We start from the raw sequence: 21,494 nt of genomic DNA on the forward strand, positions 1-21,494 counted from the left end.
CTACATCTTCACCATGTCAAGCTATTACAAACTTCATCTTTACAATGTCAAGCTATTACAAACTTCATCTTCATAATGTCAAGCTATTACAAACTTCATCTTCACAATGTCAAGCTATTACAAACTACATCTTCACAATGTCAAGCTATTACAAACTTCTTCTTCATAATGTCAAGTAATTACAAACTTCATCTTCACAATGTCAAGCTATTACAAACTACATCTTCATAATGTCAAACTATTACAAACTTCATCTTCACAATGTCAAGCTATTACAAACTATATCTTCACATTGTCAAGATATTACTAACTTCATCTTCACAATGTCAAGCTATTACAAACTACATCTTCACAATGTCAAGCTATTACAAACTTCATCTTCACAATGTCAAGCTACTACAAACTTCATCTTCACAATGTCAAACTATTACAAACTTCATCTTCACAATGTCAAACTATTACAAACTTCATCTTCACAATGTCAAGCTACTACAAACTACATCTTCACAATGTCAAGGTATTACAAACTACATCTTCATAATGTCAAACTATTACAAACTTCATCTTCACAATGTCAAGCTATTACAAACTTCATCTTCACAATGTCAAGCTACTACAAACTTCTTCTTCATAATGTCAAGCTATTACAAACTTCATCTTCACAATGTCAAGCTACTACAAACTTCTTCTTCATAATGTCAAGCTATTACAAACTTCATCTTCACAATGTCAAGCTATTACAAACTTCTTCTTCATAATGTCAAGCTATTACAAACTTGGTGTTATACCTTGACTACAATAGTGATAAAAGTAATTTATGACTAGTATCTGTAAATTGAAAAGTATATCTTGTGTTTTAGAATTGTAATTGGGTGAAATGATAAGATTAAGTTGGAATGTTAGCGAAAGAATTAATTAAAGATGGAACATTTAACTTTCTCTACTTAGTTACAAGTATAAATCTATACTCCACCAGCCATTTTATATCTGATATCTTCCCGCCAAAATTATTGATCTTCAATAAATAAAAGGAGAGCAGACGATCATGTTAGGTCAGAAGTCAAATATATATTTACGTTTAGATTAATAGTATGTCACTCTCGCAAATTTTCTCATATTTTCTTGAAAAATTGGAATTTTTATGACAATGGGATGAAATTTAGAAACGATGTTGTGGAAATTCTGAAAGAAATATCGATGCCGATTTAACAAAATGGCTGTTGATTGGTCGTCAAGATTTTGACAGACATTTTGAAGATTTCGTTATTTCTAATTTATTTCTGTGAATATTGATCTCATGATGTTATTTTCTATAAAATCGATTCCAATTTAGATTGATACCTCCATTTAGACAAATTGGCATTTCTAATTCCTGGAAGTCTTGAAATATTCCGTCAGCTCTTCCATTCAGAGATGTTTCATAAATTCTTGATGTTTGAATTGACTATTAAGAATACAAATTGTATTTTAGTTTTTGGGTATTAGGTAACTGTTCAGTTTGATTCTTCCATGAATAATATTCAGCCTCAATTTAAACCCTAAATTTAGTTTAGTTAATTTAGTTTAGTTTAGTTTAGTTTAGTTTAGTTTAGTTTAGTTTAGTTTAGTTTAGTGTTTAGTTTAGTGTTTAGTTTAGTGTTTAGTTTAGTTTAGTTTAGTGTTTAGTTTAGTGTTTAGTTTAGTTTAGTTTAGTTTAGTGTTTAGTTTAGTGTTTAGTTTAGTTTAGTTTAGTTTAGTGTTTAGTTTAGTGTTTAGTTTAGTTTAGTTTAGTGTTTAGTGTTTAGTTTAGTTTAGTTTAGTTTAGTTTAGTTTAGTTTAGTTTAGTTTAGTTTAGTTTAGTTTAGTTTAGTTTAGTTTTATCTGAAACAATATCAACTTATTCCAGGGCTTAATGAATAAAATATGAAAAATCTGAGAAGCATGAAATATTACAACTGAGTTTGAACACAAACAAAGGAAATATTACATATTAAAAGGTTGCTGGAACGATTCCAATCCAGAATAAAATCACGTCCCTAATATGTTGATTTAATATAACCTTTTACAGCCTGGATAATCATTCATGTTGATTTTATACTAGACTTTGTTGATATAATCACTGGTCTGGATGATCAGTTACAATCAATTCTATTATACTCCTGTTTGTCTTAGTAAATACCGGGTTTCGCTTTGGCATCTGAATGTCTTTTCAATGTTAGACATAAATAGAAGATTTGGGCAGTAAAGGCTGTAATTGGCTGTCCTAATCACATGACCTTCTTACAATTTCAGTTTTTACGATCACTGATTCATTGATGATAAATTCATTAGATATAAAGAAATTGTTTTCAATAAGAGGACCCTGAAAACTTTTATTGAATATTGAATGCTTAAAGCAAGATTTTATTTTTTATTTGCGAGTATAAATTATAATTCTGTTTTAATGAAAAATGTTGGTCTTTGTTAACTCTGGTTAGTTTAATACAATCTTGATTTCTGAATTGATTTAAATTGATTGGTTGGTCTGATAATTTTTGGCACATTTATGTTATTTTATGTTATTTTATATCCTAGCACTAAGATCGTTTTGAGAATATGTGGCCAGGTCTAGATGTTGATGTAGTGGTGAACTGGTAGATTTAACACATTTAACTTTGATATTTTTTTTTTCAACCTTTCAGTATTAGATATCAATTCTATTTTGTTGTTTTTCTACTTAGTTTGTCATTTTGATCTGAATCTAATACCTTCGCTAAAAAAAAAACACTTGGATGAAACTATATGAACTTACAATTTTTTCAAACTAAACTCCATTGAACTTTGTGTTTTAAAAATTGTTAAGTATTATGTATCAGTTATATTTTGTTATTTTCCTACTTGCTCTCTGGTTTTCTTCTCCACTTAAAAATTTTCATGCCCAATTTAAAATGGTTGAAGTAGAAAATGACTTGAATTTGAGAAGAGTTTGATTTGTTAAAATATCGATCTGAAATATGGTGAGATAAGAATTTGTAAGTTGTAATAAAACGTATAATGATTGAAACATTGTGCAGAAGTCATTCTCTGGCGTTAAAACTCTTCACTTGACAAATTTACAAGTCTGGATTGCGTCAGGAACAATTTCCGTAGTCACAGAAACGTCAATTTAAGAAACTTGCCTTTCAAATGCAGCATTTACAATACCTGATTATATTTAAAAAGAATTTCACTTGAATTTATCAGTCTAGGAACGAAGTCTCGTGTCAAATTTTAGCCAATAATTTTGTTATAAACTTATTTTCAGTGGGTTTTTCGCCTTTATTTCAATCTATTTCAATTTATGTAAATTTCCAGCCATATCCTGTAATTTTCAGCTAATTTTGTATTCAAATGATGTCATATTTTTCAGTTTATATATTATTTAAGTAAAAATTTTATATTTTAAAAGAAATTTGTTAAACAATAGTCTGGTAAGAGACATTGCCTCTACTAGGAAGTTGGTGTCTGAAATTTGTTAAACAATAGTCTGGTAAGAGACATTGCCTCTACTAGGAAGTTGGTGTCTGAAATTTGTTAAACAATAGTCTGGTAAGAGACATTGCCTCTACTAGGAAGTTGGTGTCTGAAATTTGTTGAACAATAGTCTGGTAAGAGACATTGCCTCTACTAGGAAGTTGGTGTCTGAAATTTGTTTAACAATAGTCTGGTAAGAGACATTGCCTCTACTAGGAAGTTGGTGTCTGAAATTGTTTAACAATAGTCTGGTAAGACTAGGAAGTTGGTGTCTGAAATTTGTTAAACAATAGTCTGGTAAGAGACATTGCCTCTACTAGGAAGTTGGTGTCTGAAATTTGTTTAACAATAGTCTGGTAAGAGACATTGCTTCTACTAGGAAGTTGGTGTCTGAAATTTGTTAAACAATAGTCTGGTAAGAGACATTGCCTCTACTAGGAAGTTGGTGTCTGAAATTGTTTAACAATAGTCTGGTAAGACTAGGAAGTTGGTGTCTGAAATTTGTTATCAGAACGTAATTTTTAAAAATAACACATTTCTAGGAAGGATTCTAATCACATGATGAATTATGGTCTGGAAAAGACTGTATTACTGTGGAAAAGGAATTGTATTTTGATCTAAAAACTTGACAAAGAATCACTGTAATACCAAGTTTCATCCACAATTTTACACTAGGGCTTCTAGTTCTAGGTCTTTCTTTACAATCATTTAAATCAAAATCAGAATCCTACAGAAATTGTAAACAAGACAAGAGTCAAGGATTTTTAGTAGCTGTCTCTCAAGGGAAGTAACTCAAGACATGTAATATCACTGGAAACTTATGTCAATGACACTCCAGCTTTTTGTAAGTGACACGCTTGATGTGAGAAGCTACACAAGTGAGATGATGTCATTTCTCTCTCGGGATGATGTCTGGTCTTTGAATGAACATTGGAAATAGAGAAAGATTCCAGTAATAATCTACACCTTCCATCTTCTCTTCATAAGATGTAAACAAACTGAAGATTAATTCTAGGTGTAAACGTAAGTCTTCTCTTCATAAGATGTAAACAAACTGACGATTAATTCTAGGTGTAAACGTAAGTCTTCTCTTCATAAGATGTAAACAAACTGAAGATTAATTCTAGGTGTAAACGTAAGTCTTCTCTTCATAAGATGTAAATAAACTGAAGATTAATTCTAGGTGTAAACGTAAGTCTTCTCTTCATAAGATGTAAACAAACTGAAGATTAATTCTAGGTGTAAACGTAAGTCTTCTCTTCATAAGATGTAAACAAACTGAAGATTAATTCTAGATGTAAACGTAAGTCTTCTCTTCACAAGATGTAAACAAATTGAAGATTAATTCTAGGTCAGTAAGAATAAAATCATATTGTTCTGTTTATGATAATCTTTACAGTAACCAAGTCAATTCGACCCTCAGGATTCTAATCCTAGTTTCCGCCTCTCTTCCCAATCTCTCTCTCTCAGAACAGGAAGTGACATGAAGTACAGTCATCACGGAATTATGGTTCTAGTAATGAGGCAATTGAACCAATTTCCTTCAGGAAATACTTTACGACATCTTAACGTGACCTGACAACATTATAATATCCTTCCTTAGAATAGAAATCAGTACAAGAGTTGTGTTGACATTGGTGTAGAGAGTTAAGGGGTGGGGGTAAGAATTGATATGCTGGGGAGGGAGGTGTGGGACAAGGGTGTCAGGGGTATGGCCAACTGGTGTAGGAGAAGAATGTAATTGAATTGAGAGAGCACCTCACATCATCACATGCTGAAAATGTGGATAAAACAAATTTTGGGGGGTGTGAAAGGTCCAGGTGATTGCTCCAGGGGTGTGAAAAGTCTAGGAGATTGCTCTAGGGATGTGAAAGGTCTAGGTGATTGCTCTAGGGATGTGAAAGTTCCAGGTGATTGCTCTAGGGATGTGAAAGGTCCAGGTGATTGCTCCAGGTGTGAAAAGTCTAGGAGATTGCTCTAGGGATGTGAAAGGTCCAGGTGATTGCTCCAGGGGTGTGAAAAGTCTAGGAGATTGCTTTACGGGTGTGAAAGGTCCAGGTGATTGCTCCAGGGGTGTGAAAAGTCTAGGAGATTGCTCTAGGGATGTGAAAGGTCTAGGAGATTGCTCTAGGGATGTGAAAGGTCCAGGTGATTACTCTAGGGATGTGAAAGGTCCAGGTGATTGCTCCAGGTGTGAAAAGTCTAGGAGATTGCTCTAGGGATGTGAAAGGTCCAGGTGATTGCTCCAGGGGTGTGAAGGCTGAAATAGGTTGGGAATCACTGGTTTAGGTTTTGAGTTGGAAGAAAAACCAATAATAGATACCTGAGGTAACTGAATATAATCTGAACAGGTGAAAATTAAAAGGAAATTTAAAGTTGTCATGGCAACGAATTCTAAGAGTTTGGGAACTTAACCTCAAAATAACAGTGTCGAAGATCTCAAAGGTCACCTGATTATATCTAGGTCAACAGATAACGGAACTAGATAAAGAGATTTTAATGAGATAAGGTGAGATTTGGTGAGATTTGTATGGAAAGGAAATAATCTTCCGTCATTGATCAGAAAGATGAAAAGAAAGCGATAGATCAATGACTCAAATCGAATCAAACGTGGTTTTACGATAAAATAGTTTTAAATCCCAGTTTATCTCCTATGATTATTGACTTTGAATTCAAACAAAGGTTTTTTATTGGTTGACATGATTTTATCTGACATCTTACCTTAAACAATGATAGATGTTGATTCATCATTGTTTAAATCTCAATCCCTTATCAATACATAGATAGAACAGTGGTTCACTTTATCTAACTAGCTTTGTTTAAATCACAATCTCTTATCAATAGATAGATAGAACAGTGGTTCACTTTATCTAACTAGCTTTGTTTCAATCACAATCTCTTATCAATAGATAGATAGAACAGTAGTTCACTTTATCTAACTAGCTTTGTTTCAATCACAATCTCTTATCAATAGATAGATAGAACAGTGGTTCACTTTATCTAACTAGCTTTGTTTCAATCACAATCTCTTATCAATAGATAGATAGAACAGTGGTTCACTTTATCTAACTAGCTTTGTTTCAATCACAATCCCTTATCAATAGATAGATAGAACAGTGGTTCACTTTATCTAACTAGCTTTGTTTCAATCACAATCTCTTATCAATAGATAGATAGAACAGTGGTTCACTTTATCTAACTAGCTTTGTTTCAATCTCAATCTCTTATCAATAGAGAGATAGAACAGTGGTTCACTTTATCTAACTAGCTTTGTTTCAATCACAATCTCTTATCAATAGATAGATAGAACAGTGGTTCACTTTATCTAACTAGCTTTGTTTCAATCACAATCTCTTATCAATAGATAGATAGAACAGAGGTTCACTTTATCTAACTAGCTTTGTTTCAATCACAATCTCTTATCAATACATAGATAGAACAGTGGTTCACTTTATCTATCTAGCTTTGTTTCAATCACAATCTCTTATCAATAGATAGATAGAACAGTGGTTCACTTTATCTAACTAGCTTTGTTTCAATCACAATCTCTTATCAATAGATAGATAGAACAGTGGTTCACTTTATCTAACTAGCTTTGTTTCAATCACAATCTCTTATCAATAGATAGATAGAACAGTGGTTCACTTTATCTAACTAGCTTTGTTTCAATCACAATCTCTTATCAATAGATAGATAGAACAGAGGTTCACTTTATCTAACTAGCTTTGTTTCAATCACAATCTCTTATCAATAGATAGATAGAACAGTGGTTCACTTTATCTAACTAGCTTTGTTTCAATCTCAATCTCTTATCAATAGATAGATAGAACAGTGGTTCACTTTATCTAACTAGCTTTGTTTCAATCACAATCTCTTATCAATAGATAGATAGAACAGAGGTTCACTTTATCTAACTAGCTTTGTTTCAATCACAATCTCTTATCAATAGATAGATAGAACAGTGGTTCACTTTATCTAACTAGCTTTGTTTCAATCACAATCTCTTATCAATAGATAGATAGAACAGTGGTTCACTTTATCTAACTAGCTTTGTTTCAATCACAATCTCTTATCAATAGATAGATAGAACAGTGGTTCACTTTATCTAACTAGCTTTGTTTCAATCTCAATCCCTTATCAATAGATAGATAGAACAGTAGTTCACTTTATCTAACTAGCTTTGTTTCAATCTCAATCCCTTATCAATAGATAGATAGAACAGTGGTTCACTTTATCTAACTAGTTTTGTTTCAATCACAATCCCGTATCAATAGATAGATAGAACAGTGGTTCACTTTATCTAACTAGCTTTGTTTCAATCACAATCTCTTATCAATAGAGAGATAGAACAGTAGTTCACTTTATCTAACTAGCTTTGTTTCAATCTCAATCCCTTATCAATAGATAGATAGAACAGTAGTTCACTTTATCTAACTAGCTTTGTTTAAATCTCAATCTCTTATTTGTGTAAGACAGTAAAGTTTAACCCATGACCTTTTTTAAACAAGAGTGTTTACCCGTAATACTAAAACTGTGAGGGGTGGAGTAAATTATTTATCCAGTGTAAATTGTGAAATTTAAAACTGAAGAAGGAATTTTATATTACACATTTTATTAGGGACACGGGTATAATCCTACCAAATTGTCTAACATCAGATGAATTGGGTAATTTATATAATGAATGACTGTAAAATATTGATAAGAATATTTGGGTCAAGTTGGTTGACGTCTGATGAATGTTGGTCAGTTGTGAGAAATGATAAAATAATGACAGTAGTTGAATTTGTTTATCATGGTGAATGAGTTTGGATTATCCTGACTGAATGAATGAATTATAATACTGATGGAAGTGACAACACCAGCCTCTAGAGACTGGGGGTACAAATATCGGGCAGTAGAGATGTCTAAGTCACAAGTCTCTCATGCTGTGTTTGTGAGGGTTTTCCTGAGACAATTTTTGAAAAATAGACTTGATTTGGTGCAGTCTGATACATATTATGGGACAAAAACATATACAAATATCATATTTTTTAATTTTCAATAAAGTGGGGTGCAAACAATTTTTCTAGAGGGTTGGTACTGATGTTGGTACTGATGCTGATGATGGTGCCACTGATTGATTGACAATCTCAAAGTTTTACCTTCCATGGACTACTGGACACTTTTCAAAATGTACTATTTTTTCATCAGGATTGTCCAGTACATGTTTTATTTTACACACGCTGTGTAGAACGACTTGTCAATCAATAAAATTATACGATAAAAACTCTTAAACATGACTCGGCAAAATTAGGAATTGGCAAAAAGTTTTGGTGAAAAAAATATAAAATTTATAATCATGTGAAAAGGAAATGGCAATTATAAAAATGAAGAGAAAACGTCAAATTTCAATACGTTTAGATAATGACTTGTCAATCTTAGAATAAAAAAGTAAAAATTTGAGCTCAATGACAATTTTAACAGAATTTTATTTATTTTTTTACAAATCACAGGAATAAAAAAGTAGGTCGTTGTTCCTGGCTGTAGGTGGTTGTTCCTGACTGTAAGTCGTTCCTAGGTGTAGGTGGTTGTTCCTGGCTCTAGGTGGTTGTTCCTGGATGTAGGTGGTTGTTCCTGGCTCTAGGTTGTTGTTCCTGGATCTAGGTGGTTGTTTCTGGCTCTAGGTTGTTGTTCCTGGATCTAGGTGGTTGTTTCTGGCTCTAGGTTGTTGTTCCTGGATCTAGGTGGTTGTTTCTGGCTCTAGGTTGTTGTTCCTGGATCTAGGTTGTTGTTCCTGGCTCCAGGTTGTTGTTCATGGATCCAGGTCGTTGTTCCTGGCTCTAGGTCGTTGTTCCTGGCTCCAGGTTGTTGTTCATGGATCTAGGTCGTTGTTCCTGGCTCTAGGTTGTTGTTCCTGGCTCTAGGTTGTTGTTCCTGGATCTAGGTCGTTGTTCCTGGCTCCAGGTTGTTGTTCATGGATCCAGGTTGTTGTTCCTGGCTCTAGGTCGTTGTTCCTGGCTCTAGGTCGTTGTTCCTGACTCTAGGTCGAGTTACATGTAGAAAAGTAGGATGTAAAACTCATTTCATTATGTTGGTCTAGTTGTTTCATTTGTTTCCACAATTCATAAAAATGATTGGTCAAATAAAAGTGAAGGACATGAAATTTTAGTTTGTTTTATATCCAGGGTTCATTTTGAAATCATTGTCTTTACAAATATCTCAACAAATACAATAAAAAAGATTTAAAAACAGAAAATTTAAAAGAATTTTGTTTCATGTTTTTTTTTTCAACTCAAGTTGTTCGTCTGTTGGTGAATTATTTTGCAGAAATCTTAAAAATCTGTAAAAGTAGAAAATTTGAAATCTAAAATTGTTTTGTTTATTTTACTCTGGTGAATTTCTGTGTGTTGTCGTAGAATTAATAAAATAGGTTACAGGTCAAATCAGTAAAAAGAATATTAAATACATACCTGTTAGCGATATAGATTTCAGATTATGTTGGTTTCAAATGTTGGTTTTAAAAATTTCAAGATTTAAAATATAAAATAAAATGAAATGATTTCTCTATCATATTTTACTTGTTTGGTGTTTCTTTGAAAGTAATAAATGATTTGATTTTTTTTGTTCAATATTTGAGATATTTGTGTTATTTTTGTATTGTTGAAAGAAATTGATGTTATTTTTGTTGTTAATCTAAATCAGTTAGTTCTAAAAGTTCAAATGTAGGCTTACAAAACATGAAACCAAAGTTTATTGTCCAATGGTTATCGAGTTCAATAACTCCTTGCTTTCTGTTTGTAGATTTTGGAAGCGCAATCTAACTACCTGAAGACGACCTCAATTCATTTAATACTATTATATTATAGCACCACAACAATTACTCTGTGAGCAGACTGCCACACAGCAAAATTACAAAATCTGGTCAAGAACCTTTTGATAAAAGAAAGAAATTGTTTGCCAACATCAACAACATGCAATGATACACTTCAATACACAAGCTAAAAACAGCAAAAAAACAGCCTTTGAAAATATTTCTAAAAAAAACCACAAATATCTAACCGTTCTGCTTCGTTTCTTTACAAGAAAACAGCCGCCGGTAGTTCCTGAAAATAAAATTAAACAAATCAGAAATTTTGAAAATTGAGTTAACCTTTGCCCTCTATTTTGTCGCCCGAATAATTTCTCCTTCTGTAAAAAATAATGAAAATTTACGCCAGGATGTTTTAAGAAGTGAGATGAAAGCCGTGTCTGATAAACATGTCTCTGAGTTGACGAACCAATCATTAACTTTCTGACAGAACTTGGCATTTTCATTAAAAAAATATTAGTAATTTTATTAAAGGAAGTCGAAAATTGAAAAGATGTAAAACAAAGTCATCTTCTTGCCAATATTTCCCTCATTGTACACTGTTAAAAATATCTCTGGGTTAATGAAACAACTATCATGTTTCTGATAACAGTTGACAATTTTATTAAAAGAAATCATATTTTTGCCCTTCCCCCCTCAGTCTAGATTCACACCTCATATTTTTTCCCCCTCCACCCTCAGGCTTGATTCACACCTCATATTTTTGCCCCTCCCCCCTCTGGCTAGATTCTCTAGTGAATATATCATGTGATTCTCTCATTAGTAAAACATGATATTCTATATGGCGAAGTTTAGAAGTTTAAAGATCTCTTGATATTATTCTCTAGTTATTTTAGTGTTCACCATGGTGTCTGTAATTTGTAATATTTCTGTGTTTTAATCCTGGTTATTAACATCATGCTATCTTCTCTTTCTACATAAATACATTAGTTTATATAATAACTCGTATAGTATATTATAGAGACAGTAAGACTGTTATATAATCAAATTCAATAACTGCTTTCGTCAACAAGTTTAACAATCCCTATTCTAATGTGACGGCCATGGACCTCCACAGGGGTCACTTGACAAGTAAAATAGATTAATTTAAAAAGCCAAAACATGCAAAACAATGTCTTGCTAATATGTTGTTTAGATTTCAGGTTTCATTTTGTTTAGATCGTTAGTTTTTGATTGTTTTATTGATAGAAAATATTGTTTATTTTACAGAATGGAACGAGACAGCACCATTTCCAGTGATGGTTTTCGTCCACGGAGAATCGTACGATACAGGGACAGGGAATGCTTATGACGGAAGTGTTCTGGCTAGTTACGGGAAGGTCATTGTCGTGACCTTGAACTACAGGGTAGGAGTTCTGGGTAAGCATGTTTTTTTATAATTCACCTTTAATTCTTTCTGTATAATAGAAATATTGTGATATTATTAGCTATGGAGGTCTCTAAAACTGATTGTAAATTGATAACACAACGAACTCTCTTCTTTAATCCCAGCTACCAAAACAGAATATTATCGACGTGGACTCTCTGACAAACCAAGGTATCTAATTTACATGAATGCCTGTGTGAACTCTCTGTGACATGATTTGTCAACTTGACATCCCTGTGGAATAAAAACCTTTTTGAACTTTATACAAAGCAGTCGCCTAAAGACAGAAACCAAATGGAAAATCAAACATTAGCTGCCAATTGGTGAAAATTATTCATAGAATTTTTTGCAAATTTTCAGATTCAATGCATGTAATTTGTGAATTGTTAAAAAAAATTGAAAGATTTCCTGCTTGATTTCAAATCAAATTATCAACTTAACTCATACCATCTCTATCGCCATAACAACAGGCACCATATTGAATTTTTATTTTTTCTATTAATCGAAAACACAAAACTTTTTTAATTCTACCAGTGACTTGTTTTCGGAATTCAGTTTAAAAGCTTTTGGAAATTCTTTCATCCGGAAGTCTCTTTGATCATTCTGACGCTCTCCAAATCAAAATGGTGGTTAATGGAAAAGAATGCGTCTGCTAGGAAAATGCCCGCCATAGAAAATACTTCTGTCAATGTTTCCAAACACTGGAGGCAAAATTCGCAGCATTTTAAAATATTATTTCTTCAATAGTTGCGTGCTGGATAATCAATTATCTGATGGGAATGAAATTATCTCCCTTGGTTAGTCTGAATAAAATGAATCAGACTGCTAGAGGAAAAAACAATCTTCACCCTGCTCAAGTTGATTTCAAAATGGCGTTGAATGGAGTTCATTTAAAAATAATTTCCAATTTAAAGAAATAAAAGATGAAGTTGATTTGAAGCCTGAAGCCAACTTGTTTTAAGTGGCTCTTATTGAATTCTTCAGACGCTCCTTAAAGGTCACTCTTAACAGTTGAGGTCAAATTTTCATATTGGTTTCTTAACTGTCATGGAGGGAAACTGTGATAGGGTGGTGAAATAGCAGTCCAACTTTCATAAGCATTGGCCATGGCATCAGAATTTTCTAACCTTAGTAAAGATTGAAACCTACTGTACTACCTGGATCAAAATATAACCAAACTGTCTTCTACATGGAATTAAAACCCAATCATAAAGATGGGACAAGTGAGATACAAATGGTGAACATTAACGATCTCTGATCCCCATTTCTCCAAAAATCTTCAGATCAGTTTCTATCGTAACTATGGTATTTCTCAATATAAAATTACATACTGACGACTAATTCTTATTGTTAGATTTTTTGAGAAATATGGTCCTGGACTGTTAAAAATTAAAAAAAGTAGGTTTATGTCTCTGTTGTTACATAATTTTCCGCCATTGCCAATTCTTAAGAGTTATTCGGTTGAAGAGTATTTTAAATTATTTTGTTTTCTGGGTGATTGATAGTAGGATGTAAAACTTCATTATATTTACTATCTTACAGGTTTTCTATCCACTGGTGACGGGGCAGCGATGGGTAACTATGCACAACTAGACATCATCCAAGCTCTTCATTGGTTGAAGGAGAATATAGTCAGTTTTAATGGTGATCCCAGTCGCGTGACCTTATTTGGTCATGGTCATGGAGCGGCCATTGTTAATCTGATTTTATTGTCACCTTTTGTACAGGGTGAGTGATGGACACCTTTTGATATTTTTAGATTTTTTGTTTTTGGCAGAAATTGATAATGAATAGACCTAGCTTTATTTCCCTAAATGCACACTGCATAGTGTTGGTCATTAGCTAAAATGAATGTGCTTCGACAGCTTTCCTGGCAAAATTTTGTTCAATTCTTTGCTTTCGGTAGCCACAACAGATGGAAATTGATAAAGAATAGGCCTTGCCTTATGCAGCTGTGTGGATAAATTTCCCTCATTGCACACTATATGATATTGCCATCCTGAATCATTCAAGATCATAGCTTCAAATGCTGTAAAATATATAACACCTCCGACCTCCAACCTAATTATTCATCATGCCCCTAAACATTTTCTGAAACTCCTCATTCAAACCCTTCATTACTGTTTTTCCTGACTGTAACATATCCTCACCCTTCCTTAACCTTTCTTAGAAAACTATTCCTCCCCAACCCTCTCCCTCTATCCCCCACCCCCCTTACTAACACCTACTAACACCTCAAGTCCCTAAAATGAACTCCTCTAAACGGGATAACTGGTATGATTATTTTTCTAGAAGGGCATGGACCCTTGTTCCAGCGAGCGATCATTCAGAGTGGGTCAGCTCTCAGTACCTGGGCGGTGTCATATGATCCTGTTTGGTGTACCCACAAACTTGCCATCAACGTCAACTGTTCCCGACACATCTCAAACTCTGGTGCATTGTTAAAGTGTTTACGTGAACGTTCATGGAAAGAATTAGTGAACGCTGTGCCGTTACCTCCGAAATATTATTCCTGTTTCGCTCCCTCGATTGACGGGTGGACTGTTTTACCGAAAAAGGTTGAAGAGCTGATGAAAAAGAAACAATCAAAGTTCGCTGAAGCCAAAGTTATGTTTGGGATCACTAAAAACGAGGCGTATTCATACTTAAAACAACACGAAATAAAAAAAGGTATCTCAGAATTTCGGAAATCTCAAATGATTCGAACGTACGTTCAGAATGTGTTTAAATATCACCGACAAAAAATATACGAGATCTTGGATCATCATTATACAGATTGGAACCGAATGTCAGATAAACTGAGTAAAAGAAACAATATTCTAGAGTTGCTAAGCGATGGACAATATGTGGCACCGTTAATTAAGGCAGCACAATATCATGCGGAAACAGCAGACACGTATCTCTATGCATTTAGTTATTCAACTCAAACAGAGGGAAGTTTAAATGAAGATGTTCATGGTATCCATGGTGATGAACTACCGTATGTGTTTGGTGCACCTCTAGTCGGTGGTATCTCACCGTTTCCTGAAACCTACACGAACGCTGAACGAATGATCAGCGAAGCCGTCATGACGTACTGGACTAATTTTGCTAAAACTGGGTAAGTTTAATATCTATCCAAGGATAGCTTTAATACTAATGCCTGTGTAATATCTATCCGAGGATAGTTTTAATACTAATGCCTGTGTAATATCTATCCAAGGATAGCTTTAATACTAATGCCCGTGTAATATCTATCCAAGGATAGTTTTAATACTAATGCCTGTGTAATATCTATCCAAGGATAGTTTTAATACTATTGCCTGTGTAATATCTATCCAAGGATAGCTTTAATACTAATGCCTGTGTAATATCTATCCAAGGATAGTTTTAATACTAATGCCTGTGTAATATCTATCCAAGGATAGTTTTAATACTAATGCCTGGGTAATATCTATCCAAGGATAGCTTTAATACTAATGCCTGTGTAATATCTATCCAAGGATAGTTTTAATACTAATGCCTGTGTAATATCTATCCAAGGATAGTTTTAATACTAATGCCTGTGTAATATCTATCCAAGGATAGTTTTAATACTAATGCCTGTGTAATATCTATCCAAGGATAGTTTTAATACTAATGCCTGTGTAATATCTATCCAAGGATAGTTTTAATACTAATGCCTGGGTAATATCTATCTGAGGGTAGCTAAGTTATTTGGTATAATATATTTATCTGAATTTCTCTACTCAGTGAGTTAACCAACTGAACCATGTCACACTGCCTGGTTTTTATTGTTGTTTTCTTCACTTTTTATACTGGTATATATCTAATATGTCTGTCCTACAGTCAAAACTTTATAATCACTAACTTTTTACTAAAAATAGCTTCAAAAATTTGATTATCAGAGTCTCAACTAGCCAAATCAGGAGGAGAAAAATAGGATGTAAAACTCATTTTTAGCTCAATTCATGTGAAACATTTAATAAAGAAATGCTGTGTAGATGTCTAAGAGTATATTTTCAATGACAAGTTTGGACCAATCACAAGAGAGACAGGGTGGAAGTGTCATTCAAGGACAATATGATTAGAAATTTCTGGTGAAACAGTGAGTCCTATAAGCTCAATGATAGGAAGAGATTTTCTCTGCTCTCTCCTCATTTTTAGTAAGAGATATATTACAGTACAGAAATAACACTAAGTTCAGATTGTAATGACCTTTCAAGTAGAGGTCAATCAGAATTGATTCCATTGCACAATTTAAGATAAATATCGGAACAGAGTTCTTCCCCTTGGCAAGACAATATTTTATCTTTTTATGTGTTGTATCGAGACGTTTATCTCGGGGGTTAGAAAGATATCAGAAAGATATGAGAAAGAAGTTTTTACAGTTTGTATTTTATTGTATATTAGTTCTCTAGGGTTTTATGTTATTTTCTATTATTCTGTACCAGTTCAATTCAATTTTCTCACTTTTATTGACTTTCTGAAACAGGAGTGGATGAATGAATGAATGAATGAATGAATGAATGAATGGATGGATGGATGGATGGATGGATGAATGAATGAATGATTAACTAGTTGAATGAATGATTAACTGGATGAATGAATGAGTAACTAGTTGAATGAATGATTAACTAGTTGAATGAATGAGTAACTAGTTGAATGAATGATTAACTAGTTGAATGAATGATTAACTAGTTGAATGAATGAGTAACTAGTTGAATGAATGATTAACTAGTTGAATGAATGATTAACTAGTTGAATGAATGATTAACTAGTTGAATGAATGATTAACTAGTTGAATGAATGATTAACTAGTTGAATGAATGATTAACTAGTTGAATGAATGATTAAGTTTAAGGTGAACATGCCCTGTCCTATTTGAAGGTTTAGTTATTTTAACTTAATTAGATTAAGATTAAATTTTTCTTCTCTTTTTCATTGCAGGGACCCCAACTCACCGAGAAACCAAACCTCACTTCACGGAGGTCGAGTTAAAAATAGATTCGTCAATATTAACTGGCCGAAGTTTAACCTACATGATCAGCAGTATCTGTTAATAGGTGGGTCTACAACACTGGTCCAGTCAACCACCATGCCAGGTACCGTCCCCTCCCCTCAAAATATACGCCCCACCCTTATTGGCCCCACCCCCCCACGCATGGCAGAGTGCAATAAGCATGGTGTGTTATGGATTGGTTTTGTTTATATTTAGGTATGTAGTTATACTGGTGTTTCTATTGATTATTAGGGGTGGGGATTGATTGGGGGTCTCAGAATTGAAATCAGGGCAGAGTCGTGCCGGTGTCAATTCTGAGGTTGCCACGGTTCCCCAATAGAAACACCATTACATAGCAACTATATTTAGCATACATATATATATATTACAGATTTTAATAGTTTAGTTCGGTTTTTATTCAGGTACAGTGGAGTCAGGGAGACTAGGGTTGGTTTAACCTGTTTATTTTTTATATTAAATACAGGTCCAAACCAGCCTTCAATTGTTTGATTGGTTCCGCTGTACCTGACACTTTTAGAATGTTATAAAAAAAAATTAAAATAACACAAATTAATTTCAGATTTATTTTTGAAAGATTTTTTTGGCTGATTTTGGCTTCAATAAACCCACAAAGCTTCTAATATATTTACTGAAAATGATTTTCAAGTCTTTGTTTTAGTCTAGATTTCCGCATGGAATTTTTGAGTTTTTGCATGAATAGAATAATAGAAGATAGTGAATATACTTTAGATTTATTGATTCTCATTTTTCCCATGAGGAAATCTGACAGCAATATGGATATTTTTCTAAGATCATTCCTAGAAATTGATTTGGAGATTTTTTGCAAGAAAAAACATGGAGCTCCCTGCCCAATATGTTGTGTTTAAGGGCAAGGATTATCTCCGCCCCTTTTGAAAATTTTCCTTCACAAATAGACATGTGGAAGGGGTAAATTGGGGGTATTAATTGGGGGTATTAATTGGGGGTATGATGACATGAATTCTGTCTATTATCAGTAGTTTTCTCAGTGATAATCTTTCAATAACAGATTAGAAACACAAGTTAAAAATAAATAAAACAATTATTATAGATAGATCTCTAGAATATTTGCACCGATTTATACAGTGTACACAGGTCAATAAACTAAAAAAATGTTTAGGTCATTCCTTATTTACATATTTAACTGGAAATCAGGGTTGACCAGCTCTATTTAGATCACCGCTAAACTTTCTTTTACTGAAGAATACAATTCAACTTACACCCATAACACAGCAAGATTCCTGTTAAACTACGTTGTTTTTATTGTTCAACTGAAGATGAAATAATAAGAATAGTTTTTATCTGATTACCATGGTAACTAAATGTCACTATTTGTTTATATATAATTTAACTTCCATTAGAAACAAAGGAATTTCCACCAAAATGCGGTATTTTGTTATTTTTGGCGGGAGAATTGGCCGTCTGCTGGTCTGCTGTCGGTGGTATGTTTCTGCCTACTATTTTGGCGGGAACCACCTGTCAGTTATTCTATTTCAATTCCTGTTCATTTGGGTTCAATTTTAACAAATGCCAGCCTTCATATCTTTTTTTAGACTTGCCAAAATGATTTTTTTTCGAAATTTTTAAACATGGGAGTTTTGCTGATGTTTCAATTTTGTAAAGGCCAGTTTGAAAATTTATTAAAATTTGGGTCATAAAACAATATCAAAACTGGTTTCCAAATAATGTGCACTTTATCATCCATTTTGATTGTGAGATTTTTTATAAACAGGTACTGATCTTTTAAAAGGCAAGTTGCTGAATACTGAATCATATTTGGTTGGTTTTTTTAAAACTTTAATGAACTTTGGTCTAGATTTTAAAAGAAAGCCTAGAAAAGTCGTAAAGTGGTCTGTGTTTTGGATTATATCACTAGATTATATTTATCACAGTAACCTGCTTCTGAAGTTCCCAGGTTTCTTTGACCATAAAGAATTTGATTTAAAATTGCTGCATGTTTTTTTCTTACTTATATTGATTACAGTATCCTTAGATAGGGTAGTCTTACTTCATCAGAATCTTTATGACCTTTATGACATTCTACAAAACAATGTCCTATTTCCACACTAAGGTTGTCATGATCTATTTCCACACTAAGGTTGTCATGATCTATTTCCACACTAAGGTTGGCATGGTCTATTTCCACACTAAGGTTGTCATGATCTATTTCCACCCTAAGGTTGTCATGATCTATTTCCACCCTAAGGTTGTCATGATCTATTTCCACACTAAGGTTGGCATGGATCTATTTCCACACTAAGGTTGGCATGATCTATTTCCACACTAAGGTTGTCATGATCTATTTCCCCCCTAAGGTTGTCATGATCTATTTCCACACTAAGGTTGGCATGGTCTATTTCCACACTAAGGTTGGCATGATCTATTTCCACACTAAGGTTGGCATGGTCTATTTCCACACTAAGGTTGTCATGATCTATTTCCACACTAAGGTTGGCATGGTCTATTTCCACACTAAGGTTGGCATGATCTATTTCCACCCTAAGGTTGTCATGATCTATTTCCACACTAAGGTTGGCATGGTCTATTTCCACACTAAGGTTGTCATGATCTATTTCCACCCTAAGGTTGTCATGATCTATTTCCACACTAAGGTTGTCATGATCTATTTCCACACTAAGGTTGTCATGATCTATTTCCACACTAAGGTTGGCATGATCTATTTCCACACTAAGGTTGTCATGATCTATTTCTACACTAAGGTTGGCATGGTCTATTTCCACACTAAGGTTGTCATGATCTATTTCCACACTAAGGTTGGCATGGTCTATTTCCACACTAAGGTTGGCATGGATCTATTTCCACACTAAGGTTGGCATGATCTATTTCCACCCTAAGGTTGTCATGATCTATTTCCACACTAAGGTTGTCATGATCTATTTCCACACTAAGGTTGTCATGATCTATTTCCACACTAAGGTTGGCATGGTCTATTTCCACACTAAGGTTGTCATGATCTATTTCCACACTAAGGTTGGCATGGTCTATTTCCACACTAAGGTTGGCATGATCTATTTCCACCCCAAGGTTGTCATGATCTATTTCCACACTAAGGTTGGCATGGTCTATTTCCACACTAAGGTTGGCATGATCTATTTCCACACTTAGGTTGTCATGATCTATTTCCACACTAAGGTTGTCATGGTCTATTTCCACACTAAGGTTGGCATGATCTATTTCCACACTTAGGTTGGCAGGATCTATTTCCACACTAAGGTTGGCATGGATTTGCTACCGTATCATGAGATAGGATAGTCTTGTTTTGATAATGACATGCCAGGTTTATGATTCTACAAAATTCTGCCCTTGTCACGCACTTAATGATAGGTTAGTGTTGGGTAATATGGATTTTACCAGCAGAAAAAAACTCCTGTGGAAACTTTCAAAAGTTGTGAATTAAATAGGGCACTGTAAGCCTTGTAATAAGCATGTTGGCCCTTAGTCTTGTTCCTGTTGGCAGAAAAAACAAGGATATGATTTGACCAAGCAATCTGCTAGCTAGTTGACGGATGGATCTGACCACAGAAAACTAGTCATAATGTTGGTAGTAGCCTATTATATAGTGTAAACCAGTGGTTCCCAACCTATTTCAGCCTTCCCACCCTGGAGCAATCACCTAGACCTTTCACACCCCCAAAAATTTGTTTCATCCACATTTCCAGCATGTGAAAAATAAATTCTTTCCATACACCAGTTGACCACACCCCTGACACCCTAGTCCACATCCCCAGGGGATGAAAACATCCCAGGTTGGGAACTGGGGGTGTAGACTATAAGTTCTATCCACTGTCATAGAATCATCAGATAGAAAGAGACTACAGAAGCCTGTCTCTGAGAATTGATGAGTTTTTCTCGGTGAAAAATTTCTTTAAAGTGAAAAATACACAGTTGTCATTGGGATAAATTGAACCAATTTTTGTACGTTCTTATCGAGGTGTCCGGGGAATCACCAGACTTTTTATTGATACTCAATTTACCATGAAATAGAGAAAAATAAATGGTAAAGATGCTAACTTCAAGCCAATATATATATCTTTCAAGAATTTCAGTTGTAACTTTGAATATAAAACTAGGTTAAAATTAGCCAAGGATATAAAAAAGGAACTAACATGTAAAATATTTGGGTATATTTTTGGATTAGAGGAAAATAAATTGTAAATATGGCGCGTAACTTGGATATAACTATTTTGAAAAAGAGACTTTCAATATCTCATTATTTTAGCCTCTCTAATACAGTCATTTTTCCTTATTTTTCAGCCCGTCGACCAACAGTACGTCATCACTATCGCGGCCAGAAGTTAGCCTTATGGTTAGATTTGATACCAAAAATAAACCAAGGTGACGGCTCGAACCCCAGTCAACACTTATTAAAAAACTCAGATAACAGATCCAGTTTTGACGATTATCCTCGACTAGTTCCGTCTTTAGATAATGTCTTCCCTTCTCCCCCAGCCATGCCCCCAATTGCCCCCATCCCCAGCAGTGTTCCAAATACAGGCGTATGGTCCACGCCCTCAATATTCTTAGAAGAGACGTCAGAGAACCCGGATCAACTTGACTCTACCCATATTGAAGAAACAGGAGGGAATTATGGTCCACTGTTGGATCGAGCTGATTCTGAATTATCTACAGTTTTAGTCGGACCTGTGAACAACGCTAATAACGAATCGAAAGAAACTTCCGTCCCTTTGAGTGTTGTCGTGGCGATTGGCTGCTCACTTCTGTTTCTGAATATTTTAATCTTCGCGGGTGTTTGTTATCAAAGGGAGAGA

General features: G+C 34.0%; 1 protein-coding gene across 1 annotated transcript in view; it reads left to right on the forward strand.

The window, feature by feature from the left end:
• Positions 1–21,494, forward strand: part of LOTGIDRAFT_91354 (hypothetical protein) — a gene marked incomplete at both ends in the record, with an annotated part of 43,857 nt that extends 22,363 nt beyond the window's left edge. Inside the window, 5 exons of the mRNA XM_009050172.1 lie at positions 11,539–11,677; positions 13,227–13,412; positions 13,980–14,784; positions 16,614–16,729; positions 20,980–21,494. Of these exons, the coding sequence (XP_009048420.1) occupies positions 11,539–11,677; positions 13,227–13,412; positions 13,980–14,784; positions 16,614–16,729; positions 20,980–21,494 (1,761 nt within the window). The remainder of the gene's footprint in view (positions 1–11,538; positions 11,678–13,226; positions 13,413–13,979; positions 14,785–16,613; positions 16,730–20,979) is intronic.

This window comes from Lottia gigantea (assembly GCF_000327385.1).
Source record: "Lottia gigantea unplaced genomic scaffold LOTGIsca_146, whole genome shotgun sequence".
In the NCBI taxonomy this organism is placed as follows: domain Eukaryota; kingdom Metazoa; phylum Mollusca; class Gastropoda; family Lottiidae; genus Lottia; species Lottia gigantea.